The following is a 14,475-nucleotide window of genomic DNA, read 5'->3' as shown; positions in this document are numbered from 1 at the left end:
ACTGGCTTTGGTGGCGAGGTTTGAAATGTGACTTTCCCAGGAAAGGTCATGGCAGATAGTGAGACCCAGAAGCTTGAAAGAAAAGACTTCTTCCAGGGGATTGTTGAGAAAGTGGATGGGGGGGTTTTCTAAACGGTCCTTTCGAAGAGACATAGTGAGAGTGTGAGATTTGTCCGGATTGAAAGACATGTTCCACGTGTTGGACCAGTTTGTGATTTTATCCAGATCTGCAGTGAGGGAAGAGGCTGCTGCTTGCCGGTCTGAGGGATGACCGATGGTACGGCAGAGGGTGGAGTCATCAGCAAACAGATATAGAGGATTTTCCAGAGAGTCTGAGAGATCATTGATGAAAACCAGAAAAAGAACAGGGCCCAGAACGCTACCTTGAGGAACTCCAGCCTGGACAGGAAGAGGGGATGAAAGAACTCCATTTAGGGCCACACGGTGACTGCGACAAGAGAGGAAGTCTGCGAGCCATGAGTTGTTTGGAAGTATGTCAGCGGTATAAATTAGAGTGACTGTATTGGTGATTTAATCACGCAACATCTTGACAACGAATATTCTGGCCGAACTATTGCATCAATTCAGTGCAGCAGCAGGGATGATTCGCACGCTACTCTCGATCGTGCCGATTTTGTTTCCATCGAAAGTTGTACACCGCTGTTCGTATTGAAAGATTTTGGTGCCAAGTACGTCAAAGGTTCCCTGCGAGATGCTGATATTCAGCCTTCATCGGAACAGAAATCAGCCTTTGATGTGTTCATGGGGATGGGGAGATGGTACGATCAGATGCCCACTGAAAACTAAGCTGGTTATGGCTCTGATTGAGCATGTTGACTCCGAGTCGACACCTTTTTTAATCATATCCAGCACTATGCACTGGTGTGCACGCACACATCTACGACTTGGACAGTAATTTTCTCAGCATTGTTTCCATTTGTTTGATAATTAATCCAACAGGTTCCTACAAGAAAAACATGCCAGACTATATTGTAAAAACAGAGCCTGGTGTTGGCGCAGTGCTTAGGACAGCGGCTTGGGATCCAAAAGGTCCTGAGTTCAAGCCCCGTTCGGCCACTGAATTAATACACCAGGGGGTTGACTCAGCCTGTCATCCTTCCGAGGTCGGCGAAATGAGTACCAGTGTACTGGGCCGGTGTATACCCCGGTTAAAATAGGTGTACCAGATCCCTGTGTCGTAAGAGGCGACCAGGGTTGCGTCAGGAAGGGCATCCGGTGTAAAACATGTGCCAAATAACTATGCGGATCATATTGATGATCCGCTGTGGTGACCCCTAACGGGAGCAACCAAAAGAAGAAGAAGAAGACTATATTGTAAAAACAAGTTTTAATCCTTCTTTATTGTTTTTCACATCAGATGATACACAGTGAACAATGGCATCCTGCATTTGAATGGTTTTCCATCTTCAATGTTTTCTTAGATCCTCCTGGTCCGGCATTTATACCCCCCCCACACCTACCCTTGTCTTTTCCATGTAACATCCGAAAAAAAAATCATAAAAATATAAAATTTCTAAAAATTGAAATTAGATTTATATTTATATTTCGACCTACCGACCCTACATTTTAGCTGAAGAACTGTGTAAACCAAGTTATAAAATAACTAAGGCCTTATGGGGTATTATGTGTAGATCAGTGACAAAAAATATCTCAATTTAATCCATTTTTAATTCAGGCTGCATCACACCAAAATGTGACGAAAGTCAAGGGGTGGGAATACTTTCTGAAGGCACCATAACTCGAGGAGTTGGTGCTTTCCAGTATTTTGTTTTTATTGTTATTATTTTCCATGCTTTTTTGTAAGAAAAAAAAACCCTGGGTGCTATATGGTCATCTGTCTGTCTGTCACGCTATCTCCTCATAAACTGTTGGGCAGCAATTCACCAAAACTTGGTGGTGTTGATCACCACATAGCAAAAAAGTGTGAGGACTGTCATTTTCCCCTGCCCTCTGGGGTGGGATCAAAAGGTCAAACACCAAAAAATGCAATTACAGGCACATTTTCAAACCTTTTTAAATGAAACTTTGTGTATGCAATCAACAATGGGGATGTGTGAAATATGCAGTGACTTCTTGGTTTTGACTCCAGAGGGTGGGGACTTGAGTTCACAGGGGTGAAAACAGAAAGAAAAAAAATACCTTTTAAACTCAAAATTTGATATTTGATCATTCCTTTGGAACACTGCCATCTTTCAACTTTGCTTTAAGCCTGGTGTTAGCTTAATGGCTAAGGTGGCTGGCTTAAGATCATAGGGTCTTGAGTTTGTGCCCCTGGTCATCTGTTATATAACACCAGGTGGGTTGATTCAGACTGTCATCCTTCTGCCATTGACAAAATGAGTACCAGCTTACTGGAAAGAGGGGCCACTGTCTCAGTGGCACAGCCACGCCCCCAGAAAGTGTTGGCTACACACGATAGCTATCTTTGCTTCAGATGGGAAGCATTGGGGTTAGTGATGGCATGATATCGACTTTGCTCTCATTATTATTGTTATTAATTTTCAGCCTTCTTTCTTCATAAGTTATGATTGTCTGACTGGAACCGGTTTAAATGCCAGCCCTCCTTTTTCTGACAGATTGTCCCTGGACAAGGACCAGTGGATATTGAGGAATTTTTTGTGAAGTACAAGAACTAGTAAGTTTGCTTGTTTTACTCTACCTCTACTTCCATGTTTTTTTTCTATAGATGGGGTGATGTAATAGATTGGATACACTTTTTTTTTTATTTTTACGTTAGAGATCAGTTTTAGAATTGGTTTCATTAACATTGGGTAGGATAGTTGGGTGGAGGTGGAGGTGGAGTGGTTGGGGGGGGGGGTATTTTGAGAAGAGGACTTGAAGGCAGATGTTGGAGAAAATGTTAAGTTTGGGGGAGTTTGGGGAAAAGACAAAATGGAATTGAGAAAGGGGGTGAAAAACTATTTGCATATGTGATGGCTAGATAGCCTGTTGTAATACATGATGTTTCCATGCAGATTTGCTCAATGGTATGAATGCCATTTAGGTGTTTTCTTCCAGTTAAAAAAACCAGGCCACAGATGAACCATTTTTTGATGAGAGAAGTTTGGTCAGGTGAGCACAGTGCAATGAGAATTGGCAAATGACATTAATGCTTTGTACATTGGTTGATAAATGGAGATCCACTGTATTATGTTGAAGGTGGGGTGGCGGGGATTTAGTGTGATCCATCGCTTCGTTGTGTTCAGTGTAGTCTGAACCATGTCATTGTGTAGCATAGATTTCCGCCTTTATTAGCTATTTGTTCCAGAGCAAGTCGTCTTGTAAAACATGTACTGATGAAGCAGTGAGTGTTAACTTTGAGATGATGTCGAGCAAGTTTGTTGTGTAAAACCTCCTGTTTATGGGTGAGGACTTTGGCAAAAAGGCACAACTGTTAAGCGCATTGCGCTTCAGGAAGAAACAGCACTGACTGTTTGGCCAGCACACCGCAGGCCATGATCTTAGGCGAGGTCGGCTTAAGACTTTTATTTCTTTATTTTTGCTGCCTCGTGGGGAGACGGTCCGTCTGGAAGATGGCACGCCCACAGCCGCAGGCAGCCAACTTATAGTGACCCTTTATGCATGAAAGCTGTCCCAAAGGTCACGAGGTCCATAACTGCTGCGTGCTACAGTTTTTGTGGTTGGAGTTGGAATTGGACCTTTGGAGAGGCAGCATTCCCCTCCTCTCCTCTTTGTTTGGCTGCCTCTCCTCATTGCTATACCTCCCTTCATCGCTATCCACCTGCCCTATGCCGCACCAGTCCTGTGCAAAACCAGCCTGCACGGGCCATACCAGACCCAAAATCATCTCATGCCTTGCTCAAGCCCTCACTCATTCCCCATTGTCTTGCAAGTCCTGGTATTTATTTTTGGCACCATATTTGGTTATTTCTCTCTTTGTGCATAATTTTGGGGGTGGGGGGGGAGGGCGGATTGTTCCTCCTCACCCCAAACCATTTGTTGCCCTCGTGCGCTCTATCTCTATCTCTATCTCTATCTCTCTCTTTTCATTATAATAAATATTTTTTATTATAACATATGTTATCCTGTTCTTTGCCTCCCACTTTATGCTGCCAAGTTCAGCCTTGGATTGGAGCAATCATTGGGGTTTTGTAAATGGTAAAGAACAGTTAATTGAATGCAGTGTGAATTTGGTAATCTCAGCAATCTTCAGGAGTAGCAAAAGCTCCTGGTGCAACAGGTGATGTTCATCAGAGCTGTCGGCGCTACAGTATCATGCATTTTTGTTGCTCTTACTGCCATTGCTAAAATATTCTTGCAGAGCTGGTGGTCCAGGTTAATCCCCCAGACCCAATTTGTGGTGACGGGCAGTCAACACCGCCAGTCTGGGTAGCCGAACCGTTCTTTCCTTAATAGGAGGTGGACACGTTGATCTTAGATTATAACGTGCGCAGGAGGGGCATGACGGAGGGACGGAGGCACGGGGAAGCACAGCACAGCACAGCACAGGGAGTTTATACTCGATCCCCGCAACAAATACACGGACACCGCAACTTTAAATAACCTCGGAATTTAATGACAATAGAAATATTTACAAGGGACAATAATTCACAATGTTATAATGTGTGAGGTAAACTAAAGTCTAGAGTCGAGGCACCTCTACACACAGACTTAGATACGGACAAGGGGAAAACAAAACAAAAGAAAATCCTCCCTCTATTCTGTCACTTCGCTTGGTCCAGAGATGTTTTTTTATGGAACGTGGAATTGAGGCGTTTCGTCCTGCACGTGTAGGCGTGCGCAAAATAGCGCCAAGTCGCTCTCTTGCAGTGGGACAAACGTACGTCAAGCAATTCATAAGCGGTATTCAACACCAAGGCTCAGAGACCCCGTTCAGATGCTTCGTGCATCAATCGTCCTCACCGGCCCGCTGTTTGACATACATGACACGGTTCGCACACTCCTTGAAACTCCTTGGATTTCCTGGAAAATGAGATTCCATTTTCCAGTACTTGAAAGTCCTGGAAAAAAAAAGAAAAAACTCCTTGAAACTCTTGGAAACTCCTGGAAAATAAACCTTTTTGTGTGCACTGTCCCTTACATATTTCTATCCTCTTTTTATTTTTTTTTCTTGGTAAGAAAATAAGCCGACAACGGTCATTTTTCCGCCAAAGGATTGATTGACCTGAATTAGGGTTATGTTCATTGATTCTGTATGTGGTTGGAAAGTGTAGTAAAATATCAACTAATGAAAAGCATTGGAAATATATGCTCTAACAATTCTTTGGCTGTTGACCAATGACGCCGCCATAATCTCCCTGTCGGTAGCATATTGACTTCAATGTTGAGTAACTGCATGAACGTCTCTGCACGGAGAAACTTTTCGGCTGCAGAACGGAGAAGAAAAATGTCCAAAGTTTGTTATTTCAACACCGCGTGGCTCAGCCATCTCGACTATCGGGATTGGCTAGAAAGGGTGTCCATCCACAAAGCAAGATATCATGTGTGCAAGAAAGTTGTAGATATTTCGAACATGGGTGAAAGCGCGCTCAAAAGTCATGCCAAGGGAACCAAACACGTGCGCTTGATGCAGCAGACGGTGACCGATTCCCGTTCGCGAATTACAGAATTTTTTTTGATCGGCGAGCACATCGGCACCAGCAGGTATCGTTATAGATATTTGTTTATGAAATAAACTATTAAACGTAAAACGCATCTGCCGTAATTAGATTTCAAATAACACATCACAAAAAATTCCAGTTTATAAATTTGACTTTTTGTAACCAAGGGAGATAGACTTGGCACAGCTAAAATAACAGTATAATGGGTTGTCTCCCCTTGAATGATTATGAATGATGATTGAAATAATATCCTCATTTCTTGAACACACAAACCGTTCAATTTATTTTCATGGTACAAAACCAATAAATAAAATAAACATTGAATGATAAGACATGATGATTATAATAAAATATAATATAATTATATAAAATACTTAATTGAAAATTGTAAAACGGTAAATTATTAATAAAGTTATGATCATCAATTTTTTTTTTATCATAGAAATTGTTCTGAAGTTTATGGCTTTGTAATCAAACCGACTGAGAAAATAAATCAAACTGATATTTAATGAAATTAAAAAGAAAAACAATTAAGGAACAATTTTAAAGTTGTGATTTGAATTTAGAGAATATTTTTTTATATGACTGATGACTGCTGATGTATTTATTAAATTGTGATATGAACTATGTTACAGTGGATCCGCAGATAGAGGTTGATGTAAGACCGGCACCAGCCAGCACAGCAACTACTGCTACACTGAGACCAACAACAATACAGGACTTTGTCACAAAGGATGAGGTGCTAAAGGCATAGATTCTTTGGGCTTTACATGTTATAGAGTCCCACCAATCATACAGGTCCTGTCAAGGTATTGGAAACACTATTTCACAGGATGTTCCCAGATAGCGGCATTGCATCACAATTTCAATGTGCAGAAAAGAAGGCTTCCTACTTAAACGTATTTGGTCTTGCACCGCACGTCAAAGCACCTCTGAAATAAAAGGTTAACAGCAGTTATTTGCTACTCTTTGATGAGTCCTTGAATAAAAAAAAATCAGAAGAAGCACATGGATTTTTACATCCGTATTTGGGACAATGATGAGGTAAAATCACGATACTTGGACTCAAAGTTTGTCGGCCATTGTACTGCTGATGACATGCGAGAGGAATTTAACACCGTGTTGGAGGGTTTAAATCCACGCAACCTGATACAGATCAGCATGGACTGGCCCAGTGTGAATTGGAAGTTCCATCACAGCATGCAATCACAAATGGAGACAAATTACGGGAAATCCTTGTTGGATGTAGGCTCATGTGGACTGCACATCCTCCATGGTGCATTTCATACCAGCGTGAAGAAGTCGGAGATAGGAATTTCTTCACTTTTAAGGGCCCTATACACCCTGTTTCGTGACTCACCTGCACGTAGAGAGGACTATCTTCTTGTCACAGATGGCACCAAGCTACCGCTAAAATTCTGCAAAACAAGATGGTTAGACAACTCACCCTTCGCACAAAGAGCAATAGAAATATGGGATAGTGTTTGCAAGTATGTTGGAGAAGTGAGAAAAGAATCAGTTCTTAAGCCCGACAACCAGTACTTTTCCACTGTGAAAAAATTTGTTCAAACTCCCCTCACGCTGGCAAGATTGAAATTTTTCTTTGCTGTATCCCAGGAAATTTCGCCATATCTGACAACCTATCAAGATGATTGGCCCTTGTTGCCTTTTATTTCACTTGATTTGCATGAGTTGATACTATGCTTACTTCAGAGATTTGTAAAGCACTGTCACAGAACCTCTCACACCTGTAAAGCTGGCGTCGTTTGATGTAAGAAAAGATGACAACTACGCCGATCTGTCCAAGATTGACATTGGACTGGCTGCCGACAAAGCTCTGAAAGAAGCTGTTCGCTCCAAGAAAGCATCGGATAGAGCAGTTTTCGAGTTTCGCAATGAATGCAGACTGCTTCTTGTGGAATTAGTGTCAAAGCTGATTGAAGATGCACCAATCAAATATGCCCTTGCCAGTCACTAAGCATGTCTGACCCAAGACATTTCAACGAAAAGGAAGTAGCCATCCGCTACATGCGCAGATCAGTGGGTGCCCTTTGTGACGCCAAGTGGATAACACCAGAAAATGGCGATGAGACTGTCGCCAGTACGCAAGATATCTGACTGACGCTTCAGTCAAACACGCACACTTCGATCGAAAGAAAGATCGCCTCGACCATCTGTTGCATGCAGACATTGCAAAAAAGCCGGAGTTCAGTAATCTGTGGGAGGTTGTGAGACAACCTTTGCTGCTATCCCATGGACAGGCTACAGTTGAAAGGGGCTTCTCGATAAACAAAGAAATTGAGGTGGAAAATCTGAGAGACGAGACTTAATTGCCCAGAGAATAATCTGTGATCATCTTCACAATATCGGAGGGTTGCAGAAAGTTGAACTCGACAAGAAGCTGCTATTGTCTGCAAGTGCTGCACGAAGGAAGTACCAAGATTACTTGGATGAGCAGAAGCGAAATAAACAGCTGGCCTCTGTCTCGAACAGAAAACGAAAGATAGAAGAAGAATTAATTATCGGACTTAAAATCGCACCAAAAAAGACTCAAAACAGACATTGACTCTATGCAAAAAACAGCGGATGAGTTTTCATTGAGAGTATAAAGAGAGAGAGATTTGTCATTTGTTAGTAAAGCTAACAGTTTGAGAGAGTCCTCCAAAAAGAAAGAAAAATAATTGATAGAGTTAGAGAAACTTGTGGTAGAAAATGTTAGACTTCTGAGAAACTTGTAAATGCTTGTGGCACTTACAGATGACATGCTAGTCAGTTCAACAAAGGTGACTTGTTGATAACAAGTGACATTAAATGCAAAAACTTCTGAGAAAGTATGTAAAAAGTATTTTCTTCTCAGATTTATTAATATATACATTTTCTTGTCCCATACGATAAAACAGTGTTGTGTGAAATTACCTTTAAATATTGCAGCTTAATTGCGGCTTTTAAAATAAGTATGTAAAAGTGTTTTGTTTTTCCAAAGATTTGTAGTTTTTCAATTAATGTATACGTTTTCATGTTTCATGCAGTAAAACAGTATTGTGTGTAATTGCCTTTTAAGTTTACATATTGCAGTTCAATCAGGGCTTTTAAGATACGTACATGTATCTGTAAATGCTTGTTTATGCAAAAAAGTTGAGAAAGTATGCGCAAGTGTTTTTTTTTTTTTTGTTAGCAAAGATTTATAGTTATTTAATTAATATATATGTTTTCATGTTTCATACAGTAAAACAGTATTGGGTGAAATTGCCTTTACTTGCATGTATTGCAGTTCAATCATGGAAACAATTAATTAAAAAGACTGATTATAGAATTTTGTGCGTTCCTTCAATCAGTAAATTGTTGAACACAAGGTATAACACAAGCATTATGTTTCCTTGAAAATGACAATTTGTCCTGGAAAACTCCTGGAATTTCATTCAGTCAGGAATATACGAACCCTGCATGAGGCTCCGGGGTCTGTCTCACGACCCAACCAAGATCCGATGGCCAACGTCCTGCTTAGTACGCGAGCCAGATCGCCTCAGCACGATTACGAGAATCGTGCCATCTTCTTCATGTGTCGAAGGAAAGCCATCCGTAAAGCCATCCGTGAAGCCCTGTTCTTACAGGCCATCTCCTAGCTACGTTCTCTCTCGACCGTGTGCGCCCTTCCTCCGCACTCTTGCATTCCTTCTCTGAACTCTGTCTCCAAGCTGCTTCCCCGTCCTCTCTGATCGCCCTGCCTCCTACACCCTCTTCTTCTTCCTCATGTCACGCCCATCAATCATCAGTCTCGGGAGCCTGACCACTCACCATCACCCTTGGAGGCAGGGCTTCTTCCTACTTGGTCATGCAGCTCAGTTGTAATGGTGGCTGTGGTTATAAAAATGTAATTCTATCATTGCTGGTTCGTAATACAAAAAAACTTAGGGAAAAGTCACAGGGGGCAATTACGTACTGGGGCAACTCCTCCTTTGTCCCAATCTAATTGACACCACACTACCCCCCTCCCCCCCATGTGTTGACACCTCACACTTAAGCTCACAGTTTCCCTACTTGATTACATTGAGGTGTCTCCTACACGTCTACGGACCAAACAACTCTATTCAATCCTAACTTTCTTATTAAATTCTTCCATCTATCCCCACAACCGGAACAATATGGAACAGTTGCTGCATCCTTCTTTATAAATTAAATGAATAAATATGAGTTGCCTTGCAAGGAATGTTGACACAGGAGGTGGCCATTAGGCCAATCAAGGCCTGTGTTTGTATTGCATGGGTGAAACGCCTTCCTTATTTTACGGAAATCCGTATTTTTGTAACGACCCATGTGGAGGTTTCCATATGTTCGTCATCAGGAAAGGCATGCCGCGATTATCAGGAATTTTGGTGATATTCCGATATGCGGATTCGTTTCTGAACCGATTTCAACTGGATGGGGTGTAATGCTAACACAACAACGCATCATTACTTCCATGGTAGTTTTTATTGTGAGCTATTTTTGTAGAATAAGCCGGGTACAAAGGCGTGCAAGCGCGTCACTGTGATTAGACGTCCGCCAGGCAGGAGACTGTGTGTGTACGTCGGTGTTGCGTATCTCCTTTTCCTCACCGGCAGATTCATCTGTATTGGTTATCACGTTGTAAACAAATATAAATGCCATTCCATCATGAGTGTTTGTTAACATTTCATATTGTTTATATATTAATGTTGTACTGTGTAGTATTAAATTGTGATTGGAATGATGCTCTTTGGAATAAAAGTCGAGATTAAATTGAAAGACGGAGGGAATTATAAAAGGGGGTGGGGAAAAGGAAAAGGCAGACCATGTGATCGAATGGAAGGTTGCGACGTTCATTCATCCCTCGTGGGTGATTTATAATTGCTGAATATTCTACCCGAAGAGGTTTTCTTGCGGGACAAAATTCTGAAAGAGATGATTCCTATGGTTTTGAATTCACCCTACCTCAGGGTGTTACCCCCAAAAAATCCCCGTTCTCAGGTAGTGGGAAAATTTTTTTCCAGCACTTTTCAATTTTGACATCAATTTTCGCACTGATAATTTGGGGTAGGGGTAGCAATTCTGAATATTGTAGTGTTTTCTATGAATCAATTGTGATGGAATTTCACCTGCACATAGTGAAGAGATGTCACAACCATATTGTGAAACCTCATTGGTTTTGTTCTATGCTCAGGTGACAAACATCCAGGATGGCGGCGCATGATATGGAAATTCAGAGATGTAAAAAGCCAAGACTATTATCCAGCACAATTGAATTTTGAATGAGTCACAAAAACCATAATACACATCAGAACATACAGCATGGGATCTGCTCATATAGTTCAGACTCGTCACGATCGTCCCCTGAGTCGACAGGTTCGCGATTCTCACAGTTCTCACCACGGGGGAAGTCCTCACCACAGTCTCACAGTCCTCATCCACCACATACCTCGACACATTTAAGTCCATTTTTTCTACATGAACACTGATTGCTTCCACATCTGTTCGTCGTGCTTTTGCATTTGCAACGGACAAATTTCAGAATGTCTTCAGGAGCCGGCGGTAAATCAGTCTGGATTGGTTGAAGGCCGTTTTTGCCTTTTTCCCATCCGAAGTCTCGGGGATTCAGTACACCATCTAGCTCTGACCATGCTATCATCTGTAGATGTACACGAAGAGCGTGAAAATGAGTGGCTCGATTTGGCGGAAGCAACTTCTGAGGTTCCAGCTTTGAACACGTAGCGATCATGTTCTGGATTTTGACGCGTCTCAGGTGAGTTAGGTCGTGGCGGTCACCACATCGAACAGAACACAAAACAAACAAACCCCTGCGTCGCTTTTCAAGGTATGACACGTCGTCGTTCATTATATCTGTGTATGATGTCCCCCTTTTCCATCGTACGCGGTGTACGAGCCATCCACTGTCTATGACGACAATAGGTTTGGGAGAGATTTCCAGGGAGATGTGATTCGTCATGTCCTTTTGCACCACCTGGGCTAGGTCGGCTTTCTCTGCTTTTCTCATGTAGCCATCTTTGAAGAGAGCTGGTGGGAACGTGCTCATCTCATGGGACAAGTATTTCTCAATGTCTGCATCCAATCTTTTCCCAATAGCGCAACACCTGAGGAAGAGAACACTGGGATCTATTTTGATAGTTTTGTCATGTATTCGTACACTTGGTTGAAGATCTTGCATCGTGCGAACTTGTTGAGAGCGCTTGATTTTGGCATCATTGTAACGGACGCCATCGAAGCTCGCCTGTATTTGAGCACCGATCTTTTCAGCATCATCGCAGTTGATGCCGTCAACATCGCACGCAGTCAGTCCGGTTGATTGCGAACGGAGCTCTGCTATTTCGTCGTTGAATGGGTCGTGATCGGCGAACCAAGACAGCATCTTCTGCAGGTCGCATGCGTCTCGTAGGCGGCGTGACTTGCAAGTCACTAGTCAACACCTCATCACCCCGAACCACAGATGCCTGAATCAAACTCTCTCGGCCTTTCTTGTACAGTTTTGCCCCGCCGTCACTCAATGATTCGCGACAAATGACGCACACTGACACCTCGCGACTGTCCTCATCCATACCGTGATGATCCCACTAACACACTGCGCAAAAACATCAAAATTCTCATAAAACACGATTCAAACCAGCACGTGTGCCCTGCTGTCACTTCTTTTTTTTCTGGGAATTCCAAAAATTTGTTTCGCTTTGCCCCAGTGCTTCCACTCAACGAACGCGTGATTTCCTCAAATAAATTTTGCAACTTCCTATTCTCAGTGATATCCAAATGCATGAAACCGCTGGAACTTCTTCATTCGGCCTACTAATGCACAAAAACAGCCAATCTAACTCTATAAAGGGGTAATATTTCCTGGACATGAGATTTTCATATGTGGAAGTACTGCGTCCACATATCGATCCAAATGATCGACCCCTCGATTTTCAATGACCTGGGATTTTTTTTCCCCACAACCTAAGACTGGGGATTTTTCTTCTGAAACAGTACCTAAACCTACGGATTATTTAAAAAATGAGAATTATCTCTTTCGGAATTTTGCCCAGGAAAACATGCCTGAAGGGGTTACACGGGCAGACTAGAAGAAGACTGCTTGAGTTATCACTGAGACGGGACTTGCTATACTATTTATCCTTCTGGAGAATTCTTCTTCAATCGTCTCACAAAAGGTCGAAGAGAACTCGCGTGCCATTGAGATCTTTAGCGGCATCATTTTCATGTTATAATATGTAAATATTCTTGAGCTCGGGTTGATCGGCGGTTTTCCGCAACCATGTGCAACCGGAAGAGAGATGAGCGGCTTGCTCGGTCATGGGTGGAATAAAGGATTGACTCGGATTCCGAACGCCTCGGACGTCTTTTCCTTCCATGTTGAAGATACACCTGCTTGGCGTTTTGGGCACAAACGATTGCCATTTGTTGGTGTCTATCAGATGCGTTCTACTCTACAGAGATCTTCTGTGCCTGGTGTTGTGCTGAAAAGGGCAACCCTTGTCGTGTGGCATTTAGCTGGTACCAATTCTTCCCTCGATATTGGCACCTTCTCGTGGCTCGTGTGTAAAGAGCCCTTCTTTGCCTTTATGGCACTTTGCACATCTTCCGTTGCCTTATGCGGGTTGGTGAAGCTCGTCTGAACAGTCGGGAGTCGATTTCTCCTTGGATCCTTCATCAACATTCCTGCCTTTGGCCCTACAGGATTCCAGAGTGCTATTCAGCTAAGTACCTTGGCAACTTACCATTCGCTTGTGACATTTGAACTCCTTTCAGATGTATTCCTGTCACTTATACGTTCACGACTGACCGCTGGCTAATGCTGATGCAGTGCCCCCATTACTCGTTTTGCTAACCTCAGAAGGATGATGGGCGAAGTCAATCTACCTGCTGTTAATTTAACAGCAGGAGAGATGCTTGAATCCAAGACCCTAAGATCTAAAGCCAGCCACCCTAACCATTAAGCTAACACCAGGCTCCAGCAATGAATGTTCAGGTGAAATAATAAAAATTCTTCCCCAAATATCACTTTCATTTGCATAGTTTTTGGGGGTTTTTTTTGTTACAATATCGACAAAATCACCCCCAAAATGCATATTTTGACATCAATTTTTCAAATTTTTCTGGGGGAACATACCCCCTGACCCCCCCCTAAGAAAATCTCTTTTTTCTTTTTTTCGAACGTTCTTCAGTTTCACCCATGGTATTGTCAACTTTATAATTTGTTGTCCTTACTCTATCCTTTTAAATGCTGAGTGTCAAGGCAGCAGCACATATAGTTTTTAAACTCTAGTTATTTTGACTCCAGGTTTGAACCATTGACATCCCCTACTCCAAGTGTACGATCGAACCATAACATCACCAAGTATGGTCAAATAATCACTTGCATCCCAGGCCACAGGGCCAGAATGCATGGTCATACAATAAGTACTGCAATGATCCTTGCATCATGTTTATTTCTGTAGTGTCTTTTCCAGTTCTTGATGTCTCCTATATCCATGCTGCTTAATGATACCGGTGCCGTTGGTGGGAAGACATTTCCCATACTATGTTGGTAAGGTTAACATCATGACGATGGGCAGCACAATTGTCCACCAGTAGGCATGTTTGGCAATTGCTAGCTGAATGTCCCATGCCACCACCCATGTCACTTCCCAAAGATGTCGCCTGTCATCCAAGTGTTTTTGAAGTACCTGTACCTGATGGGGAGCTTCTTTAAATCCAATGTGAAAATACTTCTGCTTCTTACTCTTTCCAACAATGAGTAGTGGCAACTTCTCTGTTCCCATCATATTTGCGCAAACTGCAAACCATCGTGTTAATACGCTCTTTTACCTTCTTCCCACTCGGAAGTTTGTTTCCCTTGATGTAATAGGCC

The 14,475-nt window shown here is 42.4% G+C and overlaps 1 protein-coding gene across 12 annotated transcripts in view; it reads left to right on the top strand.

The window, feature by feature from the left end:
• LOC147021446 (ATP-dependent chromatin remodeler CHD8-like) overlaps nt 1-14,475 on the top strand; it is a 228,651-nt gene that overhangs the window by 126,343 nt on the left and 87,833 nt on the right. For all 12 annotated transcript variants that reach the window (XM_085891386.1, XM_085891387.1, XM_085891388.1 and 9 more), the window contains one exon: nt 2,598-2,656. In XM_085891386.1, coding sequence (XP_085747512.1) covers nt 2,598-2,656 — 59 coding nt within the window. The remainder of the gene's footprint in view (nt 1-2,597; nt 2,657-14,475) is intronic.

This window comes from Eptatretus burgeri, chromosome 8, assembly GCF_056783735.1.
Source record: "Eptatretus burgeri isolate ZD-2024b chromosome 8, Ebu_testis_v1, whole genome shotgun sequence".
NCBI lineage: Eukaryota > Metazoa > Chordata > Myxini > Myxiniformes > Myxinidae > Eptatretus > Eptatretus burgeri.
This window is presented reverse-complemented; position numbering and strand designations above follow the sequence as displayed.